Source organism: Callorhinus ursinus, unplaced genomic scaffold (genome assembly GCF_003265705.2).
Source record: "Callorhinus ursinus isolate GAN/ISIS: 27379988/994484 unplaced genomic scaffold, GSC_fseal_2.0 scaffold25, whole genome shotgun sequence".
Taxonomy (NCBI): Eukaryota; Metazoa; Chordata; class Mammalia; order Carnivora; family Otariidae; genus Callorhinus; species Callorhinus ursinus.
This window is the reverse complement of record NW_027397087.1, coordinates 28,677,983-28,702,569: the sequence shown is the minus strand read 5'-3', so window position 1 is coordinate 28,702,569 and position 24,587 is coordinate 28,677,983. Positions and strand designations below refer to the sequence as shown.

At 43.3% G+C, this 24,587-nt stretch overlaps 1 protein-coding gene across 5 annotated transcripts in view; it reads right to left on the bottom strand.

Moving 5' to 3' along the window:
* Nucleotides 1-14,623, bottom strand: part of USP3 (ubiquitin specific peptidase 3) — a 104,361-nt gene extending 89,738 nt beyond the window's left edge. The window contains exon 1 of one of the 5 annotated variants that reach the window (XM_073877163.1): nucleotides 14,055-14,623. In XM_073877163.1, the coding sequence (XP_073733264.1) occupies nucleotides 14,055-14,145 (91 nt within the window). In that variant the 5' untranslated portion in view covers nucleotides 14,146-14,623. The remainder of the gene's footprint in view (nucleotides 1-14,054) is intronic. The other 4 variants (XM_073877162.1, XM_025884321.2, XM_073877165.1 and 1 more) reach the window with 4 other exon arrangements.
* Nucleotides 14,624-24,587: the final 9,964 nt, after the last annotated feature.

Sequence of the window (24,587 nt, the reverse complement as noted above, 5' to 3'; positions counted from 1 at the left end):
AAGGTAGAGGAGCAGTAATAATCTTGGTAGTACAAAGGAAGCTACAACCTAACTGCCATCAGAGAAGAATGCAGGTGGGAGGTGGCCCTGGGCTCAGGGACACTGGGCACAGCAGACAGCAAGGGGAAGGACAGGACTGAAAACAATGGATCCAAGGGCCATAAGGAACAAATGAATCATGGAACTTCCTATACCCTGATGTCAGAACATCAGTGGCCAGGTGTACACTCCCTAGAGGGAAGACTGAAAAACTGAACAGAGCTAAAAAAGTTATCATACAGACATCTTCAGTGTTACCTCCAATGAAGAAGATGGCTTGTTCCCCCATTTCACAGCGAAGCCCACTGACAGCTTTTTAGTGCCTCACTCTTATATGAAGACACATAAGATAAAACAAATCCTTGAAAAAACCTCTAGTCTGAGAGAATCATTTTATTTGAGAGAGTAAGAGAGAGAGAGCATGAGCGGGGTGAGGGGCAGAGGGAGAAGCAGGCTCCCCGCTGAGCAGGGAGACGGACAATGTGGGACTCGATACCAGAACTCCAGGATCATGACCTGAGCCAAAGGCAGACACTTAACCGACTAAGCCACCCAGGCACTGGGAGAGAATCATTTTAAAAAGAAAAAGAGGAAGGGGCACCTGGCTGGCTCAGTTGGTAGAACATGCGACTCTTGAGTTCAAGCCCCACACTGGGTGTAGAGATTACTTAAAAAAAAAAAAAAAAGAAAAAGAAAAAAAGAGGAATCCACAGGAAACAGAAACAGTGCAGGGAGCACAGAAAAACTGTGAAACAAACAAATTCTAAAACCCCAGAGTAATAGGAAAAGATACTGCAAAACAATAGCAACAGGATTTATGAAGAAGCAATGATCAGAAAAATGAGAAAAAGCTCCTGAAAATTGAAAGTATGATTAAATATCAAAATTCAATGGAAGGTGGGGGGAGAAAAAAAATCAAGGAAATATCTCAGGAACTAGAACCAAAGGGCAAAGAAATAAAAAGATAAGAAAATTGCAGTTTCTATCTAGGACACCCAACATTCAATTAATACGAGTTCCAAAAAGAAAAAAGAACAAATTAAGAGATGTAAGTATGGGAAGATAAGTACGCCTTGAGTACCCGTCACAATAGAAGAAAACTACCCATGCCAACACACATCACTCTGAAATTTCAGAACACTAAGGATAAGAAAAACATCCTAAAAGTTTCCAAGAAAAAGAATAGAAGGATATGAAGGCACAGTAATCAGAAAAGCATCAGGTTTCTCAATAGCAACACTTGGAAGCCTAAAAACAAAGGAACAACACTTTCATATTTCTAAGAGAAAAATCTTTTCTAATATTCTATAGTAGGTCAAGCAATCAAGTATAAAGTTAGAATAAAATTGTCAGACTTGCATGGGGTCAAAAATCTGCCTCCTATGAAAAGGGAGCTGGATGATGTACTCCAGCAAAACAGGCTAATAAACCAAGAAAGAGAAAAACATGGGATCCAGGAAATGGGAGATCTAATACAAGAGGACATCAAGGGAATCATAGGATAAAAACTGTCCAATAGGCTTAGAGAACAATTAGTTCAAATGGGAGGAAGAAGACTCTGGAAAGGAGGTCTTCAAGGGGAAAAAAATAGTACTAAGAGATTACCTGCTTAAGTGCTTGAAAAATAATATTCATAGACATAGGACAGATTTGTAAGTACATTTGGGAGCAAATATGTAGAAGATAAACTTTTTTAAAAAGGCAATTACTGGGGTACCTGAGTGGCTCAGTCAGTAAAGCACGCAACTCTGGATCTCCAGGCTGTGAGTTTGAGCCCATGGTGGCTACAGAGATTACTCAACAATAAAATCTTTAAAAAAAATTAAAAAATAAAAAGGCAATTATTAACTCAAGGAAAAATAAAATTCAAGAAAAAGTAATCTCCATGTTAACCAAAACTTGTAATCTAATTATACTGAGAAATGGAAAAAGGGACAGAAAGGAGAATAGTACAAACACATTAATGTCCTCATTTACCACAGCAAGATGTCAAGAGATAAAGCCTAAAAGCGATAAATTAAGAAATAACAGTGTATTACTTAGAAATATACAGGTACTGGGGCTCCTGGGTGACTCAGTCAGTTAAGCGTCTGCCTTTGGCTCAGGTCATGATCTCAGGGTCCTGGGACGGAGCCCCGAATTGGGATCCCTGCCCAGTAGGAAATCTGCTTCTCCCTCTCCCTCTGCCCCTACCCTCCCACTTACACTCCCTCTCTTGCTCCCTCTTGCTCTCTCTCAAATAAATAAAATCTTAAAAAATAAAGTATACAGGTATTTACCTGCATGAGAGAGAAAAAAACTAAATAGACCTTAGCATGGTTGCCTATGGACAGTAAGACAGGGTGGAGGGGTAGGAAATCGCTGCTGTTTTAAACCTTTTGATATTGGGGCGCCTGGACAGCTCAGTCGGTTAAGCATCTGCCTTCAACTCAGGTCATGATCCCAAAGTCCTGGGATCGAGCCTCAAACTGGGCTCCCTGCTCAGTGGGGAGTCTGCTTCTCCCTCTGCCTTTCCCCCTGCCTGTGCTCGCTCTCTCTCTCTCTCTCTATCTCTGTCAAATAAATAAATAAATAAAATCTTAAAAAAATAAACCTTTGATACTATCTCTTAACTGTGTCTATGTATTACTTTTTGAAAACATGAATTAATCTTTATGTTTTTTTAAGATTTTTATTTATTTGAGAGAGAGCGCACGAGTGGGAGGCATAGAAAGAGGGAGAAGCAGGCTCCTGCTGAGCAGGGAGCCTGATGCAGGGCTGGGTCCCAGGACCCTGGGATTATGACTTGAGCCGAAGGCAGACACTTAACCCACTGAGCCACCCAGGCACCCCATGAATTAATCTTTAAAAGGTAAAATGATAAAATCCTATCAATTCATGCAATTGCCAATGCCATTTTTTTCATCTTTAAAAAAAATATATGTGCTGAATGACTGTACTGTGTGTCTGAAACTAGTATAAAACTGTATGTTAACTATACTGGAATCAAAATTTTTTTAGGGACACCTGCGTGGCTCAGTCGGTTAAGCAGCTGCCTTCAGCTCAGGTCATGATCCCAGGGCCCTGGGACTGAGTCCCACATCCATCTCCTTGCTTAGTGGGAAGCCTGATACTCACTCTGCCTCCACCACCCTCCCCCCACCCCACTTGTGCTCTCTCTCTGACAAATAAAATTAAATTTTTTTTTTCCAAAACTCTCACTTGGCATAAAATTTACAATAGCAGTTTATCATTTGAGGTATGCTAGGCACAAACTGAATTCCCTGTATACTACAAGCTGAATTTGCAGAGCTAATGGTATGTGTCCTTTACTACAGAATGTAATTTCAAAACTGGCCAAAAAGTGTCATCTATATATCAACAGATCCAGTTACCTACAGAGCTAGAAAAGAGAGGGCATCTGGTCCCGCTGACTTCCCACATAGAGGCAAATTCTGATCCTTAAGGCTGATCCCCTCACTGGCTCAAGCATTTTATCCTATTTTGAAATTTCTGAAATCACTTTTCAACATGAAATGAAAACAACATAGAAAAACAATGTATGTGAAACTACATAATCCCCAAAACAGTAAGGCACTAAGTAAATTTATTATTCATTCTTTTTTTTAAGATTTTATTCATTTATTTGAGAGAGAGTGAGAGAGAGAGCACAAGAGGAGGTAGAGTCAGAGGGAGAAGCATGCTCCCCGCTGAGCAGGGAGCCCAAGCCGAAGGCAGTTGCTTAACCAACTGAGACACCGAGGCGCCCATATTGTTATTCATTCTATCACAAATCTGACTTCTTCAGACCTACTTTGGTGAAAAACCTAATGAAGCTATTATGCTGTATCTACTCTACCAGCCTTAAGCTAAATACTGGAACTGTGCCCCTAACTCCAAATGAGGGGAAAGGGTAGTGAGGAGGCGGCTTAAAACTACTAAAGCCAAAGTAGATTACCAAATCAGAGTCAAAATGGGTCACTTTTGCCTCGGGAAGACCGGACACAAATAACTACAGAAAAATTACCAAGAGTTTATACTGCTTCAAAAATAACTTCCCCTATGAAGCAGATTATGCAGAATGAAAACAAAAGCCATGAATCACTTAAGAATAATTCTAACATCCACTATTTCCACTTATTTAATATAGCAAGATCTGATACTATTCTGTGCTTTTGCCAACAGCCTGAGTAAACAAATCCATGGTTAAACAGTAGCGGGATCCTCAGAAGAAAGGAATCAAGTCATAAATGTTAATACCACACAACTATTATTCAAAACAATATCAGTATATGTAATATAAGATTCATATATATATGAATGAAGCATTCCCTCCCATAAATAAATAAAATAATTAAGAGGTTTAGGAACCTCTCATTATCAAAGACTTTACTCAGGGGACAGTAGGTTTAATATCTGCATTGTATAACTCTACTCCTAGTTTTTTGTGGTTATATAATAAAGTAAAGCACAAAGCAGTGGGGGTGGAGAATACCACACTTGTATTTACTGGTGTGCTGGGAAACTTTATTCACCTAAAGTCAATGTGACTATTTATGAAGAAATGGAAAGAAAAAATATAAATTGGGCACATACTTATCTCTGCTTAACAGGCTAGATACCGAATATTACAGAAAAGAGGAACCTATAAACTCCAATAGCTGTTCTAATTATTTAACAAAAACCAAGAGCTGGAATATCTTTTTTTTTTACAACCAGTAGACACAAATATTTAAAATCTGACCCACATTTCCCCCAAAATATCTATTAATTGTTCAAAGAAAAAACCCCACAAAAGCCTAAAAATGTTTTAAAATGAGGCTCCAAAAAGACTACACATAAAGAAAGCACTTAAAATAACTGAAATGAAACTGATGTAGTACATAAAGTTCTCAGAATTAAATTCTCATGTCATGAATGTTGAGGTCTGGCAGCTACTGCACACACATAAGGTGAAGCTTGAGTCCTTAGCTGGTACAGAGCAATTTCTCCAATGTTAATGCATCTCACAATTAACATTCAAAATAATTCAGGTGGAAGCTAGAGTTCATCTTGATTAAATCAAAGGACATTTTACTGTGTGGCACTAAAATGAAAAATCCTCAATCAATAACCTAAGTACTAGTCCCAGAGACTCTAAGTTTTAAATAGTTCTTTTTAGGGGCGCCTGGGTGGCTCAGTTGGTTGGGCGACTGCCTTCAGCTCAGGTCATGATCCTGGAGTCCCGGGATCGAGTCCCGCATCAGGCTCCCCACTCAGCGGGGGGTCTGCTTCTCCCTCTGACCCTCTTCCCTCTCGTGGTCTCTGTCTCTCATTCTCTCTCTCTCAAATAAATAAATAAAATCTTAAAAAAAACAAAAAAATAGTTCTTTTTAATAAAAAAATGTTATATGAGAGCATTTCTCTGACATGTTATCTATCAATTTTCCCAGGAAAACATTCTATAGCAAAAATTGTTTCCTTGAAACAGCAGTATGATCTTCAAAAACTTTTATCAAAATATTACCATCCCAATATTGTGCAACAAATGTTCAAAACAAAGGAATGGACAATAATCTACTATTTAAAAAAGAAAATCTGAGCATGGTCAGTAAGGACAAAGGTTTAAAGAAGCTAAAACGGTAAGTGTAGTATCTTACAATCAGTTAAATTAAACCTGCAGGGGAGGGGAAGAATGAAGTGGGGGAGATCGGAGCGGGAGACGAACCATGAGGGACGATGGACTCTGAGAAACAAACTGAGGGTTCTAGAGGGGAGGCGGGTGGGGGAATGGGTAAGCCTGGTGACGGGTATTAAAGAGGGCACGCTCTGCATGGAGCACTGGGTTTATGCACAAACAATGAATCATGGAACACTACATCAAAAACTAATGATGTACTGTATGGTGATTAACATAACAATAAAAAATTTAAAGGAAAAAAAATTAAACCTGCAGGAATATGACAGTTAATCACCAGCCTGCTCTTCCTGGTGATGAGATAGTACAAGAACAGTCTAAAAAATTAAGAGTTTTCAGGGTGGGTCAAGGATAAACGAGCAAGCAGATTTCTACAGGGCTGTCTTAAACCTAACTACAACAACAACAAAAAATATCAGGACTGAATGTCTACTCAAAATGGAAAATAGCCCACTGAAAGAGCTATTTAATCCTAAAGCAGAATACAAAGTCTTCAGATAAAATCCAGTTGGTTATATCTTTTCAAACACACGAGCTGTTCATCATAAAAATAAACTCTCAGAGCGCCTGGGTGGCTCAGTCAGTTGAGCACCCACTCTTGGTTTCCACTCAGGTCCTGATCTCAGGGTCATGAGATGGAGCCCTGAGAGGGGGTCCCCACTCAGCGCAACACAAAGTCTGTTTAAGACTCTCTCTCCCTCTGTCCCTCCCGCTCCAAGCTTGCTTGAGTGCATGTGCGCTCTCTCAAAATAAATAAATAAATCGTTTAAAATAAGTAAATTCTCAATTCTCACCTAGCATTCAGTAATCATGAAGCACTTAGCTCACACAAACATTAAGACAACTATAAACTTCATTTTTTAATGTCCAAGTTTAATTTCAACAATAGTTTTCAAAATCTGAAATTGCCTTTCTAAGCTCATCTGCATTTTATACATCTGTAACCAGCACACATACATACTTGTCAGTACTTAAGAGAGGGGAATCTGTTTTAAGCTTTGTAGTCTAAAGACTATAATTAACTTTTATAAGAAGTACAACTGGAAAATCTTAGAATATAACTAAATGGAATCAACAAAGTACATTGGGCTAAAAGCAAAGATTCAAATAACCTTTGAGCTACCAGAAGCAAAAGCAAAATTCCATATCTTAAGATTTCCCTCCCTCCTCCATCCCACAACACCTCCAAGAAGACTCTCCTCTCCTAGAAACAAAATAAAAAAATGAGAAGGGGAAACTTCAAGAACAGAAGCACATTTAAAAAATAACCAAAAGCTAACTGCATTGAGAAAGCTGGTTTATTATATCTGAACTCAAGTAATATGAATTTCAGCCAACAAAAAAATTAGATCTGAACTATAATGAAGTTAAATTCAAAAACAGCAGTTTTCTTCCAACTGTATTACCAATCTTGTTCCAACTTGCCTGCACTTTAATCAATAAATAGGGAGAGGAATGACTAATTAAACACAGAATTTTTAAATAAATTATTTTCAAAATGTGGAATTTAAAACATATTTCATGTCAAAAATCTTCAAAGGAATTATTTCAAGCATGTTTCCAAACACTTTAAATCCTTTAAATTATTAAGCACTAAGTTACTGGATGACAAAATAAAGACCCTGCTTTTTAAAAGGCAAGCTAAAAGTATGGTTTGAATGGTATTTGAATCTAAGCTTTGGGCTATCTCTAATACCCCCAAGCATCTTAAGCAACTCTTAATCTTTGTCTCAGTTTCACAATCCATAAAACAGGAAAAACTACAAGGATGGGCAGTTAATTAAATTAGTCAGGATTAAACGCTAGCAAGCTTCTTTGAAGTTACTTTATGTTGTTCTCCATTCCCCTCCTACTCAGTAAAACTAATAGATGAGAAAACATCTGGAATTACTATAGATACTAACATCTGCAGACTCACAGCAGTTAAAAAATGATCTCTACATACAAGTTTCTAAGCCAAAGATCATTCAAAACCCCAAAAGATTCCAGGATACAATGGTAATGACCAAGTTTTAGGTAAATCTCCTTTCAATCTAAAAGATACCTACCCTTACCTACATTCTCAAATCAGACTTATGAATCGCAGAGCATCCTGAAAGGTCTTGGCACAAAAAAATTCTAGGTAAGATGAACAAGCTGTTACTGATATTAATGCTAGTCTCACCATTCTAAACTGTCAATCAAGTGAGCTTCATGACAAATACACCCCCCAAAAAGTACTAGCCCCTGCTGAGAATCTAAGTACTTCCTTCTAAGCCATCTGTCCAGGAAAGCTCTATTAAAACACCCAGAATGCAGTTCTCTCACGTCTAAAGGAGCTGTGAATAAACATGAAACACTAAAATACATTAAACTGTATACATTTTCCACTTCAAGCACTGATAAACTACCTACCCAACTCTCTTCCGAGGCCTAGGTTGAACACAAAACCCATCGGTAGGTTGGTGGGAAACTGCACTAACCAAAGGGAAATAATATTTTTTTTTCAAAGAAGGAAAAATATACAAAATAGCTCAAGAAAGAGAGAAAAGCTCCAAAAGAAAGAAAAACAAAGTTAGGGGGAAATGTACATATAAATTACTCCCTGATGGAAGAGGGACTCAATTAAATTTTAAAACAGGAATTTAAATTACTCGCTGAGCTACAAACTAAATTACTCACTATTCTGCTCACTGAGCTACAAATACTATAAAACGTATTTCTAAATCTAGTTTCAACAATCCAGAAATGAATCTATTAAATTCCAGTAAAGAAGGAAATTGCATAAATTAAAATGAGGAAAAAATAGGATGTTATAAAAGCTAATCCTGTAAAAGCAAGTAATGATGAGAAGGAATTATTTTGAGAATAAATTAATAACAGGAAACCGAAACAAAGAGTTCACATTCTCCCCTCAACCCCATCCTTTCTTCTGCTTTGGACATGAAGGATATTCTTTGTATACTACTAAGAATACCATTTAAAAAATAACATCTGATCAATGTGTCAAAATTTCACAACAGCAATGCCTAGACTACAGCCTCTTCAAACAAACACATGGAGCACATTCTAGACTCTAGATCTTTCACATCTACTACCAATTATTTAGAGACTTTACTGAGGCTGGTTTAAGGTTCTGGGGGCCAGGGGGGGGCGGGTAGCACTGCCAGAAAAACTAGAAAAACAATTACATTTGACCTAAGCTTACAAATATTACCAACACCTAAATAAGCAGTCTGGGAGAGCATGGGCATCATTTCTGTGTTTGTGAGTTATCCTGGTTGGATAACATTGGGACTTAGATATGATTCCCGGGGGACAGCCTTAATGTTTATTAGCTTCTAACTAGTGTCGTAAGCGCAATGCCAGAAATTGGAGATCTCAGTTCTTTTGTTCATGGCTTTTTATTCACCGTACCTAATAAGCTTCCTAATAAATCTTTGCCAGACTTAAAAACAAAACAAAACAAACAAAAAAACAAATATTACCAACAAAGTTTAAGTTCTTCAGAGAAGTATATAAAATTCAAATGTTAACCTTCAGAATTAATGTGAAAAAGTATCACCTGTCCACTGATTTTTAACTGCCCCAACCACGTATACACTAAAATGTCCACCTGCCCATCTATAAACACAGAATGTCAAAAGAATTCAATTCCATTGCGGTAACATTGCAGAAGGCCACTTGCTCATAATCCAAAATTTACCTTACAGAGGAAAATAGTGGGAGTAAGGACTGGTGAAAGCATTCTAGGGGGAAGTTCACTTTGTGTTTATTTTCAACATGAAGTTTAAGACCATTCCAGCCATGATCTAAATGAAAGAAAGTTCATTCATTCATTATCAAGTATTTACTGAGTGTCTTGTTACATGCTAAGCACCTAATAAACACCTGAAACGGTGCTACCAAAAAGCAGTAAATGCATTGACCTAAGGATGAACAAATGACTGATCCTATCTAGAAAATGTAATCTACTGGACATACAAGAGTCTTCTTTAGATGGAGGGTTGTGAGAGAAATATGACACAAAATAACCCATCACTGGATCAAGGTAATTTCCACCTTTATCACAAGCTTTACTACGAATTACAAATTTATTTCCACTGGCAAGGATCAATAATCAGCACCCCAGCTTACCAAATGGATCGTCAAAAAAAAAAAAGGTGGGGTTCTCTCTAATATCCACCCCAAACTGCAGAACATTTACTTCATTTATATTTACTTCACCTGGGTAGAATAATGTGAGGGCAACTGTTTACTGGAAAATTAAAGAGGCATTCTCAGCTCTTTGAAGAATTAATCAGGGAAAGTTCTCATGCCTATACTATTAAAATATCTCCAATTTAACTGGCTATTCTATTTCACCCAAACCCCTGACGTCCAAATGCTTATCCTTTGGCTTTCTTTAGTTATTAAAACAGTGGTGTTTAGGGCATCATTTTAAACAATTTGTTTTTTCCCCTCTATTTTACCACTGGTTCAGTCCTTTTACCCACAAAAATAAGAAATGCCCAAGTCTCCAGCTTCTGAAAATAACATCTGGTGTGTGCACATAACAAAGATCTTGAGAGAATGTCCTAGTTTTTATTTAAAAATTTTTCACTTAAAATGAGAATGCCTTTAGCAAAGATTAGACATAAATGTTTTTACCTTATTAGGAAATTGCTATTTTCAACATTTACCTTAAACCACAACATGGATTTATCTTCTAACCTGTTAGCTTCCTGTCTCTCACCAGCTAGATTAGACTGTAACTTTTCTGAGAGGGCGGGATGACTGGACCCCAACAGAACTGGACCTGTTCCCAGCAAATGTATTTCAAAAACTCTGTAAGTCTCCACAAAGACATACATGTTGCTAGCCTTCAGGATTTCTCTAATTTTTTAAAGCTGTTTTGATTAGAGCAGTTGTCCTTCACTGTTACTATAGATGTATACTAGTAGATTCTCAAAGTGTGGTTTCCAAAACCCTGTCAGGGGGTATGTGTAGTCAAACCATTTTCATGAATAATATTAAGATGTTACTTTTATTGTTTACCCTCATTCTCTCACAAGCACGCAGTGGAGTTTTCCAGAGGCTACATGATGTGTGATATCTCAAGAGACTGAACGCAGAAGCAGATATGAAAATGCAGCTGTCTTCTGTTAAGCTAGACAACAAACAGAGTTGCAGAAATGTAAAATAATGCCACTCTCCTCCTTAAATTTTTGTTTTGAAAAGTACAGTTGTTTTCTATAAACCATTATCTCTATTAACGGGTAACGGATTACTGTTATTTGTAAATGATTTAATAAAATATATTTAAAATTTTTAATTCTAGTACAGCAAATATCAATAGATACAAGCCATACATAGGCTGAGTTCTCAATAATTTTTAAGTATAAAGGGATCCTGAGAACAAAAAGTTTGAGAACCACTGCAATACACAATTACATAACCTAATACACAGTGCCTTCCACAGATAAGAAGCTCAAGTCAATGCTGAAGTATAATTACTTCTTACACCCCCTAATCTTGTTGAGTAATGTATCTCCTTGCAAAGCATAATTCGGCATAAAGCCAGTCTGTCCTAGGCCCTATTTAAGGGGCTTTAGATATTTAAGTATGTGGGGTCCTATTTATAAAGATGTTCTGGCCTGTAATACCACCTATTACTTCCATAGTGTACAGGAGTTTCCCAACATTTTCACAAAAAATTACTTTGTTCATTCTAGCAGCAACCTGTGAAATAAATGTGAAGTATTACCCTTTTTTACAGATGATATAATGAAACTGATGCTCAAAAGCAAAAGAACTACTTGTCCAAGGATGTATTGCTAGCTAGTAGAGCCTAAGATGTTGGCCTTTTGCAATTTGCTTGGCTGTCTTAAGGCTGTTTCACTGTGGTGTAATTGCAGGCTCCTAAAGAAAACAAGGCAAGGGCATTACTTTATCGTCCCAGTGCCAAAACAGGGATTTTTTTTTTCCTCCTTAATAAGAACGTAATCAGACTCAATACCCGCTCACAGCATTATTTAACACACTGGCTACCCTTTTGGTCCACTACTCAAAAAAAAAGGAAAGAAAAGAAATTCAAGAGTGTTAGGGAATAAATACCAATACATATTACTCCAAGATGATGGATTAGTTAAGGATTCACAAATTTACTAATCATTTAATCACTGAAACAGGCAGGCAAGAACAAGATCAAGCTCAATACAATAAGACATTCTATCAGTGAAAGGATGCCAAGAGGTTAAAACGGGAGGCCCAGATGAAATGGGTTCAATTCACAAAATATGGACGGAAGAAAAAAAAACACATAAAGTTGTAAAACTAGCTTTATTGGTTCTACAAATCCAAGCACGTGACTAGCCACCCTAGTAAAGCAATGTCAGAGACAAGCTTTGTAGTAAGATGCATCAAGACGCCATCCTTCTCCTGGGAGAGAAATGACACCATCCTTACAGCTAGACATACTGGTTTGTTCTTGCTATCAGCACAAGTCTCTTAGTTATGCTCCATTTTACCTTAAGTTCCTCAAGAGAGGAAACCTCAATTTTCTGCACTCTTTTCCACAGTCAAGTGGACTCCCTGACTGACAAAGGCAAGACTGACTCACAACAGGATATCTGCCACTTGCATAAACTCTTTTCCTTTTGTAGATGCTTGTGCCCAGTGAGGCCATCTTTAAATCTGATGTGAGTTCACCTAGAAAAAGCCAGAAGTGTGCTGTCCACTTAGTGTCCCTTAGCATCATTCCTCATGATATACACGTTTCTTAGTGTTTACTTTGGTCTTTTTTTTTTTTTCAAATCTCTTGGGGAAAAAAATTAGAAGTTACAGTTTTAGCACCACAGCAATAGCTACAATTACAGCTAATGCACCCCCAATCAATTTGTAAAGCAATTTGATACACCTTATGTTTTTCCATACTCAACATTCACTGTGGAAGATAAGTTCTTAGGTGAGAGCTAATTTGTACAAGTTCCTGTACTCTCATAAGAAATCTGCAATACTGCACTGTAAAACCAATTAACCAGTTAATCTTTAAAGGCTTCATGCAGAAAAAGATCATTTGACTTTACAAAGTCATGCAAAGCATCAAACCTCTGAGAGCTCCAAGAAACTGCAGTTATTTCTATTCCTTACCCTAGAGTACTTTTTTTCTTTGTGGCGTTGCCTATGTTTTTCTCCAAGGACATATTCACCATTTAAGAAATAACCTGTCAAAAGTGTTCAGGCATTCTCCAAACTATCTTCCCAGCTCCAAATCACAATGAAAAATGTCACACACCTAAATTGTTCCATTGCTTTTTTTCCTTTATTTCTTCAAATGAACTTAAGATTTTTGAAATGCACAATTCAAATTTTACACTACACCCCAAGCTACCATTGATCATATCAAAGCTAATAAACAAAGACTCTAGCGGCGGCACCCGGGCCCTACCAGGAAGTAATCAAAAGCAGTGTGGCTGGTGCGATCCTAAGTCGCTGGAGCAGACAATAAGAGGGCACTGGGGCTTCCAAAGAGCCCGGCAGAAGGAGTTAAGATGCTGAAGTAACGCAAAAGCATTACATAAACCTAATACCTGTTTTACAGCACATGAACTTGGGAATCCTAACCCAATTTCAGACAACCCAGAAGATCTGAACGGCAACTCGAGCCGCCCCTCCAAACCAGCGGCTGGCTCAGTCTCCTGAGCTTTTTAGCCTGTAGCCTGTTTTCAAACTTCACCCTCCCTGGCTGATGAAAGACTCCGACCTCCGCCGCCCGAGTTCCGAATTCCGAGAGCCTCTCGGGGCTGAGGATTCCCACCTGGCGTGGATCGAGTTGCCCGAGCCTGCCTGGAAGCGAAGGGAAACGAAAGGAAGCGGGGCCGAGGAAGCGGCGAAGGGCCCCAGCGCGCCCCGCAGCCCAGACAAAGCTACGCCGGGAGAGCGGCGCTTTTCTCGTGCGCTGGAGGAGGGACGCAACCCGGGCCCTGCCACACGTGCGGCCGCATCGTGGGGGGCCGGACACCAGCCCCCACAGCCCCGGACCCCGCAACACGGGTGAGCACAGCCCCCCAGCAGGGCGGGGCGGGGGGCGAGCTGCCGGCCAGGCTCCCCGCCCGCCGCTGCCCCCACGCGCTCGTGGCCCCCGCGGGCTCCCGCCCCTCTCGGGCCTCTCCTCAGCCGGCCGGGCCGTCGGGCCGCGGGAAACAAAGGAGCCGCCGCCGCTCCACCCGCCGCGCCCGCCAGAGCCCGCCTCACCGCGGACCCCTCCCCAGCCGCCGGGCCTGGCTCGCCCTCACCCTTTTCCGGGTCCGCGCGCCGGCCGCCCGCGGCCCCTAGACGGCAGGCCTGGCGAGGCCGGGGCCTCGGGTGCGCGGCAGGGCCGCCCCGGGGCCGCACTCACCGCTGCAACACCAGGACGACGGGGAGCCGTTGGGGAACTTGGCTGAGTCCGGAGCGATGCAGACGCTAGAGCTGAGGTGCGGACACTCCATGGCCACGAGTAGGGCGGCGAGGAAGACCGAGCCTCGGGGACCTGGAGACGTGAGGGCGGAGGGGCTCCGAAGGCTCCGTCTGGGGTCGCTCCTCGCCGGGCGCTCGGCCGACGGCGGCTGCGTCCCGAGCCCTTGCGTCAAAGAAAGCAAAGGCTTCCGGGCGCCGGGTTTTCCCACCCGCCGTCTCCAGAAGCCCCGCTCCGAAGAACGTGGAATTCCGGGATCCGGGTTCTACCGCCGCTCCTAGGCTGAAGGCTTCCGTCTTCCCAGGCCGGCCCTGCCCCGCCCCCATACCAGGCCCCGCCCCCATACCAGGCCCCGCCCCCGCCCACTCCCGCCGGGTGGGGTCCCGGAGCGCGCGGGCGGGTGGCCCTGAGATTCAGGCTGCGTTCGCGAGTGACTTCCCAACTCTGCCGCACGGGGCGGCCACGGCTTCTCCCCACCCCTCCGCACCGGTAAGGGTGGGTTGCCAAGCCCCGGCACGCCGGGCAGGTCCGCTGCGTTTACCGCGGAGGAACGAGTGCTCTCAGAGAAGACTGATCCTGCGCGTGGTGTGGTGGTCTGACGACACTGTGGTAGAAAATCTAGCCACTCAGGAAAGTGTGAAGAAGCAAATAAAAACCACTCGGGCAGACAGGCACTATAGGTCCCATTTTACACACGGAAACACAAGCTCAGAGAGATTAAGTTCCTGGCTCTCGGTTGCCCAGCCGGCTGCGTCGGTCCCAGAGTAGTCCCGATTTAGTGTTACGGTCCCTGCGACAGGTGCGATACTGACCCAGTTCTAGGTCCTGAACACGTGGCCTTTAGCCAGCCACCTGGGTACTGTGTGGCTGGGCCCGCGGGGGCGCCCACGAACCTGGGATCAGATCTTGTCACTGTGACTCCCCATCCGCGTTACCTGGAGCACGTGGTTGGACTCTGAGACCTCACTCACCAGTGGAGGTTCAAGTGAGATAGATGGAACCTGGGTTTGCTGAGCGCGAGGTCCCAATTACCAAGTGATAAAAAGGGAAGGGATCTAACATGTTAAACACCCACTACCGTCTTCTAGACAGGCACTTTACACACAATATCTCATTTAAACCTTGCACCACTCTGCTGGCTGCTGTTACCGTGCTCTTTTTGGCCTGAGGGAAACTGAGTTTGTAATTGGTTAATCCGTGCGGGACTGGATCCCCCGCTCTTTGACCTCTTTATGGAAAAGGGGACAGGGCAAGCCTCAAGGAGCAGCTTGGTCGGGCATTACCCCCGAGCTAGCCTTCGATCTCTCTGGGGAATGGCCTTGAGGACGTCCGGGGCTATTACAAATATTGCCTCCAAGATGGGGCTTCTTGTAAAACCCGGCGAAGGAGCTGGAGGGCCAGGAGGCGAGCAGGGGGGGGGGGGGGGCTGATGTGGCAATCCTGCGGGCAGGGCGAAAGGGGGAAGGAAGGTCAGAAAATGATTAACCGGGCCGGGCCGGGTAGTGGTTAGAGCAGGGCACCTCCCCGCCGCGCGGTCCTGGAGGAGCCCAGGGACGCCCTTCGGGTCACTTCTCACTGCCCCCTTCCCCCCACCCCCCCACACCCTCCGCCGCGACTCGTTTTCTCCCGCACGCTCCTCTGCTGCTTGAAGTTCAGTCACCTGGGGCATCTCTGCCCACCCTTTCCCCCGGTAATATTTTGGAATTAAAGCTTTTCTGTCGCTTTCCAAGTTTTATTTGATTGCTTTTAGAGCAAGCCCGGGTATGGAGATTTTAGGACAGTGAGGAGTTGTGGAAAGTGCAGCTGCTCAAATCTTAGTTCTGTTACCTGCTTGATGGCCAACTTTGGCAAGTGTCTCTAGTCCTCCCAAGCTTTCTCTCTCTCTCTCTTTTTAATCTGTAAAACTGGAAAAATAATACTTATCTCACAAGGAAGATGTGAGAATTCATGAGAATTGCCACTACTTAGTAGATAGCCAATAACTTATAAAGTTTTTTTTTTAATAGCCGGTGAGGGCATAATACCCTAGGAAGGGAGTGGATAAACAATAAATCGGACCTTTGCTCAATCTGACCTTCCAGCCCTCTCCGCTTTTTCTTCCAAGGCCTGGGTAGACCAACCTCCAGTTCTCTCTAGACAACTACCCCCCCATTTAGTATCCATACCCTCTCATTTAGCCATTGAGCATGCCGTGTGACCCATGTCGTCTTCCATAAACAGCATGTAATGCTTCTTTTTCCACTCTCCGAGAGACTCAGTTTCCTTATCCTCTAGACCTCAGCTTAAACATCACTTCCTCAGGGAGGCCTTTCCTGACCCCACTCCACCCCCAGGTTACCTCCAGATATGTGATGCCCTTGTTTGCCCTCACACTCTGCCTTTTAAAAACACTCTTCATGCATGTAATTATTTGTTTAATGTCTCTCTCCCCCCTTGGAGGTCCATACGGGTAGCAAACAAGTCTGTATGGTTTCCTGCTGTATTCCTGACATAAGGTGTGGAACATGTAGGATGTCCAATAAATAAGTGTTCAGTAATGAATGGTCGATTAGCAATGTCTACCTTGGGCAGGAGCATAGGAAGTGGCTGAGTATATGTCAGGTATTTGCTTCTCCCCCTCAACCCCCAGGTAATCTCTAAATTTCCTTTTGGCTCTGAGTGTATCATTTTAACGGCATTAGGAATGTAAAAGCCCCTAAGGTGTAAACTGCTTGAAAGAAAGAGAGAGAGAGAGAGGGAAAGAAGGAAAGAAAGAAAAGAAAGAAAGGAAGGAAGGAAGGAAAGAAAGAAAGGAAAGAAAGAAAAGAAAAGAAAGAAAGAAAGAAAGAAAGAAAGAAAGAAAGAAAGAAAGAAAGAAAGAAAAGAAAAAAGAAGAAGGAGGAGGAGGAGAAGAAGAAAGAGAAGATTTTCATTAGCTTCTTCTCCTCCCAACCAGAATTAAAAACTCCTCCAGAGCAGGGGCCCTAATTTAGTCATCACTGACTGCTAAAGTCCCCAGAGGGTGAACTATGACTTTCAAACAGTCCAGAGAAACTGGCAAAATCAGAAAGGCCCTCCTGGGGCTTTCACTAGATTTCCCTAAAACTAGAGACAGAACTTTCCTGTGTCTCTGAAAGTTTTCATTTGAAAAAAACAAAAAACAAAAAGCTTTCGCGGTGAGTAAATGTGTCAAACTCGGGGAAGACCATGGGGCACACTGGGAAATCCGCTTTCTCAGTCCCTAATCCTGTCGGCTACATACAACAACAACGTTTGCTTTTTTGTTCTTGGCGCACATCCCTTTGGCGCTGAGGAGCTCTGATACACTTAGAGCCCTAGTGGTAACCAGCCAGCCTCCGGCTCAGGCCCTAGGGACCGCGGCTGCGGGGATTCCCCTACCAGCTCACTCCCACCCACCCCCGCCGCGAGGCCCAGGCGGGGGATGGGGGCGCTCCTGCCGGAAGAGGCGGGTGTGTTTTCCAAACTTTGCACCTTTCAGAGGAGAGGAATACACGATTTCGATCGTGCTATCAAATGTTTCTCTTCTAAAAAAAAAAAAATATAATATATATATATATATAAATATATATATATATATATATAGAGGGGGGGTTGCTGAGAGGGGACGTCACACGTTGCCACGGGAACAACGATCAGGAAAGGTCTCAAGGTTTCTGTGACCTTCCCCTAGCCTTACACTTGAGACTTGCCGCGGAATCGGGGGTCCCGCCCGAAAGCAAGGATTACAAACTGACCAGGCCCTGGGGAAGACTTAGCTTTGATTATCCCCACGCAGGAAAGGCTTATTGGAAGCACCCAGAGAGCTGAGTTAATTATTTACCCTAGAGATTTTTCTAGGAGCAAAGCCTCCTTGGGAAACCAAAGTTAGATTAGAGAAGGCTCGGGTGAATATTCGGGGGGGGGCGGGGAGGAGGAACAGTGCCTCAGGGACTCTTTATCACCTGATTTAATTTTCCAAGAATCACTAATCTGATACTTCCTTGCTTGGTTACTTGTTTATCTATTATCATTCTCTTCCATGAGAACAGAGACCTTTCCAGTCCTGTTCACTGCCTGACTTCCAGCTCCTGGAATTCTGCCTGGTCTTTGGCAGGTCCTCGGTAACTATTCGAATGACTGAAGGAAGGGAGATGGGCGTGGCCGTGAGACCCCAAGGGCTCTCTTTGGCTCTCAGGCCCAGCAGCCTCATTCTCTCACTTCTTCCCATTTACCCGTCTCGCACTATCTCCCTGCCCAAAATTCTTCAGTGGTTCCCCATCTCTGGCAAGATAAAATCAATCAAAAACCCACCTGCCATCACAGTCACCTGTCCCTTCTCCTTTGCTAAGGCTTATTCATTCATTCATTCACTCATTCATTCATTTATTATTTTTACTGTTCCGGCGGTACCAAAAATAGCTCCTTCATTATAGAAAATGTGCTTCCTTACACCTCTGTGTCCTTCCTCACCTGTCTGCCTTCTACCTGGCCAGTTCCTACTCCTTCACCATGAAACACATAACCTCAAGGAAGTCCTCCATCACTCACCTAAGCAGACTTCTAAGCCCCCGCCCCCCCCCCCCCCCCATTCTGTCCCATTGGCTTGTCACATAGTGCTGTTACTTTCTGTTTACCGCTCAGTCTCCCTTGGGAACAGATGCTTTTCTTTTTCTCCGTGGATACTAGGCACCTAGTTCAGCAATTTCAGATATTAAGACAAGATCATATTTGTTGATTGAATGTTGAAAATGCCCCTCTTGAGAGTAATTATATCAATCATTACATGTAATGGTCCCCTAGGTATTCACAGAAAGAACTGCAATTAGGTAACAACAGAAACCTAACGTTTTGGGGTCCCAACTAGGTGCAAAATACGCTATCAAGTGGTTTTCATTTCTTCTTTAATCCCCACAACTAACCTGAGAGGTAGGTATTATCATTTTCATTTTGATGGTGAAAGAACTAAAGCTCAAAGAAGGTGAAATAAGTGCACAATTTTACACAATTAGTACTTGGTCTTTTGTCAAAGGTGGTAGAATTTCACCCCTCATACACTTGGTCAGCTAAAGGATTTTGCAGTATTATGTGGGGGTAGCTGAAGTTCCTAATAATGAAGTCTCTAATGTACCAAAGGACACAGAATAGCCTTCTAACTAAAGAAAGAATCATTTCAGTCCATTGTAATAATCATTATGTCATCAACATCTTCATGTGTATTGTTTTTAATGCTTTCTTCTTTATCATTGAAATGTGAACTTCATAGCACTTTCAGGAAGGTGGTGAGACAGTTCTTCTGTTTAAAGACCCACTTTGCAGATAAAGCACTGAACGATTAAGCAAAAACAGTGTGGCCCTAGCACCAAACAACTGTGACAGTGAAGGAATTACTTCTGTCTCTAGGCCTTAGTCTCCCATCTGTAAAACCAGGGAGTTGAATTAAGATGATCCCCAACGGCCTTTCCAGAGTGAGCATCCAGAGATCCTGTGATAGCTCATGGTCACACAGTGACAGTGGCAGAGGTGGGATGATCCTTGTATCCTGTGGCAGAGACTGCTGGCTGTTCACCCCAGACCTGTTTCTTTTCCTCCTGGGTTCACAACTAGAAATTTCTCAGCTTCCCTTGTGACTAGGTATAGCCATTTTTAGTCAATGGAGTCTGAGCAAAAATCGTGAGGATCAGCCTTGGCCGGCAGTGTGGACAGCCACCCAAGACAAAAATACTTTAGTGTCCAGTTTTGTTTATCAGCACTGAAGGAAGTGGGAGAGATATATTAGGTCAGATCTGGAAAGAAATGTGGGTCTCCTCAGCTTCCAGTCTGTTCTTTCTGTGTTCTCTCTTCAACCATTAGTTCATTTGTTCAACAAATCTTGTCTGTGCTCCTGCTACATGCCAGGCTCTGAAGATACAGGGACTCAGAGCCCAGTGCTACGTGGGATCCTCCTCTACTCACATCTCTTTGCCACTATAAAAATGGAAAGTGCTGTGGTATTACTCCTTTCCCCTTGCTTGTTCATTGCCTGACTGGACATCAGAGCCTTTGAGTTTCAAAGTGCTGTCTAGACATGGAGCTTTAAGCCTTCTAAATGTGAAAATAGCTTTACATGTAAAGGGCCTGTCTTGGTGCTTGGCATACAGTAGATCTTCAATAAATATTCATTTTCTTGATACCTTGTTAAATAGGATTGATATGGAAGATGGAGGATGATGGCTTGAAATCACTGATTCTAGTATAGTCAAGCACAGATTAGATTTAAAGGGATCTGGGCCAGACCATTCAATAAATAACACCGATGCTCAAGACTCGTGGGATACAAAAGTGATGCTCCAGGCACATGGGATACACAAAGTCTCACTCTTAAAGGGATGAGGAAGGGCAAGAGAAACAGACCAGCAAGCAGGCAATTACAACACGGTGTGATAAGTGCTAGGAGGGGAAGTACAGGATGTTGCTTAGCCACAAACAAGGGGCAACTAACCCAAACTGATGGGGGGAGGGGCTGGGAGGAAGCATCAGGCAGGGTTTCCTGGAGGAAGTGACATATGACCTGAGAATTAATTGATAGCAGGTCAAGTGTGGTGGGGGGAGTGGGGCATAGTATCCAAGGCAGTAGGAACTATATCTGCAAATGCTCAGAGGCTTGGAGAGCATCTGAACCTACCAGTCTGGCTGGAGAGTCATGTGGAAGGAGATAGAAAGATGAAAGATGAGGCTGGGAAGGAGGCAGAAGGCAGTGTAGGGCTGCTGACTCCCCAAAACAGAGAACTGCCAACATAGAGAAGTTGGGGGCCCCAGGACTCCGGCATCTTTCAGGATTGCACTTTGCTAGGTCCTGGGAAAGGGGATAAAAGTGCAAAGATGCAGAAAGATAAGAGATAAGAGAGTAAAGAAAGGCACGAACAGTTATTAAACACCTATAAGATGCTGAACTGCATTAGTCACATGGAAAATGCAAACTAAAACCACAGTGCATACCTACCTAGAAACAAAGAAGCAGGGATTAGAATGCAGATATTACTCCCCCCTTCCGTAATCATGAAGGGAAACTGTGCTGTGGAGGAGTTTACAACCCACTGGAAAGGAGAGGCTCATACACTTTAAGAAGTAGACTTTTGAAGGGGGAAAAGAATCCTAGGCTTGGAGAACCATCCCTCTCTGCTTTCCCCTCTTCTTTCCTAACCACAATTGGACCTGACAATTCAGCTATCTGCAATATTCAGCTAACCAGAAAATGAGTTTCTCAAAATCCAGAACATAGTCCCCAGCCTTTCTGTGGGGGTGCTGATGCGCTAGAAAGAAGCCGAGCTGTGGCGCCAGACTAGGATCCTGCTTCTGCCACTGACCTGCTGTGTGACCTTAGGCCAGCCGCCTGACCTCTCCGGAGCCTCTGTCTATGAACTGGGAATAGTAACAGTTAATTCCAAAATGGTGACTTACGCACTGAAAGCTCTGTCTCCCTTGGCCAGATACTTCATGTTTGGAAAGAGAGAATAGGGATTCATGTGTTATGATCAGAACCATTTTTCTGAAGTTGCCAATACCCATAACTTCTGCATTTATGTAATTACACATCACAGTTTATAAGCATGTTTTATAATCACATCGTCTAGAAAGCTCTGCTGTGGCCGACCTGGTTGTAAATTGGCAGAAGCATGGGAATAAAGGGTATTTAACATTATCTAAAGAACAATGATGGGAAGGTAGGGAAAAGGTGTTAGAGCCCCARTGGCCATTCTCAGWTACCAGTGGAGTGGCTGGTGCTTTCAGGCTGGAAATGGAGACCAGAAGCAGCAAGGCTTCAGAGAAAATTACCCTGCTTAAGGTCCCTTTTGGGCAAAGTGATTAGAGAGCTGGAAAGGTCAGGAGTTCCGCAGAGGAGGAAAGTGCTCCCACAGAGGTGGCACATTTGTCCAGCACCCCGCAGAGTCCTCTGGTTGGCTCCTGACACCACAGGGCTCCTTGCTTGCTGAAGTCTGTGTAAAGCCAAGCTGGAGAAGAGTTTTCTCATGCACTTCATTTGGCCTTTCCTGTGCTCTGCATGTTGGTTCTACTGGGGAAAGAGATGGTTACAGAAGGAAAAACGCTGGAGACAGCAGTCAGGATAGCAGGCTCCTCCACAAATAACTTCGAGACTCAAGCCAGTGAGCCCTCTGAAGGGCCGCAGTAGCCCAGCATCAAGTCCCCGGCGTCTGCAAGGCACTCAGGGAATTATGTGACTCTGGTAAACCAGTGTGTGTTAAAGGAGTGAGAAACTCAGTCTAAAGCTTACTCTGGAAGGACATATAAGAAATTGGTAACAGCTGTTGGCTCTGGGGAGGGAGGCTGGGTGGGAGCAGAGGAGGGAAGGAGGGCAATTCCTTTTTCACTGCACACCCTTTTATTTCTTTTGAGTTTTGTATAACTGGTTATCAAAAAGGTAAGTTCTATTTAAAGAAAAAAAATGTAAGGCTCATGTGATTCCCCACTCAGAGAAATGTGCACTGTGCAATAGAAGGGAGAGCGGGCTGGGTCTTTAGAGTCAAATGCACTTGGCTTTGACTCCTAGCTAATCTTGCTACTTCCCAGCTATGTATCCTAGGACAGGTTACCTACCTTCTCTGAGCCTCCCTCTGAGCCTCATCTAACTACAGTGGGGACAATGATCCTCCATTGGATCCTTGTGAAGGTGAATGTGATAACATATCAACACTTTCAGAGCCTCACCCTTCTGAATGCTTTCTGTCTGTTAATTCATTTCACCCTCAGGACAACCCTGAGGGATACTACTGTTCTCTTCCTCCTCAACTTACAGATCAGGAAACAGGCCCAGAGAGACTAAGAAAATTGCTTAGAGTCTCACCACCAGGCAGGCCACCTCCCCAGCCTCAGCAAGCGAGGAGCCCTGTGGTGTCAGGAGCCAACCAGAGGACTCCCACTTTCACTCTGCTTCCGTGATATGTTACATCTTCTCTTTCTCAATAGGGAACTCTTAAAAATGTAAACATTTTCAAGACTCCCCCCAAAATGTCTTTATAATGGTAGGCTGTTGGATATGGTGACAGGGTAGTGAGGGCAGTTGCTGGTTAAGGAAGCCCCAAAGCAGGGGCGCCTGGGTGGCTCAGTCGTTAAGGGTCTGCCTTTGGCTCAGGTCATGATCCCAGGGTCCTGGGGTCGAGCCCCACATCGTGCCCCACATCGAGCCCCGCATCGGGCTCCCTGCTCACCGGGAAGCCTGCTTCTCCCTCTCCCACTCCTCCTGCTTGTGTTCCCTCTCTCGCTGTGTCTCTCTCTGTCAAATAAATAAAATCTTAAAAAAAAAAAAAAGAATCCTCAAAGCAGGTAAAAAGAAAGGTGCGCCCATGCAATCAATTCTAGTGAAAAGAATTTTGCAATCAGAGGATGTAGTTAAATTGTAGCATATGTGTAATTTTTCCCTTTTATACTTTGTGGAGGAGGACACCAGAAGTTCTTCAGAATTTAAGGCCTCTAAAAACATTAATAAGGGTGGAGCAACCTTTTAGGTGGGGTTGCTTCCCTCACACCCTTCAAATGGGTCCCAGGCTGAGTCATTTGCTTGCATTGCTGATTCTGCTTGTGGTATCCATAGTAGGTGTTTTAATGATTGACATCTTGAAATTAACTTGTCTGTGGTCTTTTACCTCTTTTTCTTATATTTCAATCAAAGAATCCAGTGGATTGAACACTCAGGCTATTGGGTTCTTAATTTCATTGAGTTTTTATTGCACTTAGGGAAAAATTCATCTGCACTTCCTTAAAAAAGATTATCAAAGTCAGAAATGAGCTTGAATTTGTAAGGGACGAAGGCTGTTATTTTGCTTTGGCTGAGTTGAAAAGACTTCTTTTTTATTTTTAAAGATTTTATTTATTTGACAGAGAGAGACACAGCGAGAGAGGAAACACAAGCAGGGGGAGTGGGAGAGGGAGAAGCAGGCTTCCCGCCGAGCAGGGAGCCCGATGTGGGGCTCGATCCCAGCACTCTGGGATCATTGGGATCATGACCTGAGCCGAAGGCAGACGCCTATACGACTGAGCCACCCAGGCGCCCCTGAAACGACTTCTTCACCATGTTCCAGAATATGTTTCCTTTCCCATTCCCCCTGCCCATGTCCAACATCTCCTCCTCCCTCAGGACTCTCTGAGGTTCCTACAGTCACCCCCACACCCAAATCAGCCCACTCCCTGCTCTGAGTCTGTCCCACAGGTCTTTAGGGTCTTATGCTCAGCCTGCGCTAAGATAGGGAGCCCCCACTGCTGGAAGCAATTGTCCTCTTTATGTCCCCCACTGAGTGCCCAGCCTAGCAACAGGCGGTGGCCAAAGGGAGGAACCACAAAGACCTCATCTCTCCCTCCCACGGCCAGTTCTCACTGCAAACTTCGGTCATCTCTTCCTGCCTATGCTCTATCGGAAGCTTTCAGCGGCTCCCCACTGCTCCCAGAAGCAAGCCAGACCCTTCCCTGGCATCAAGGCTCCCCTACACTTGGTGCTGACCCACCTGT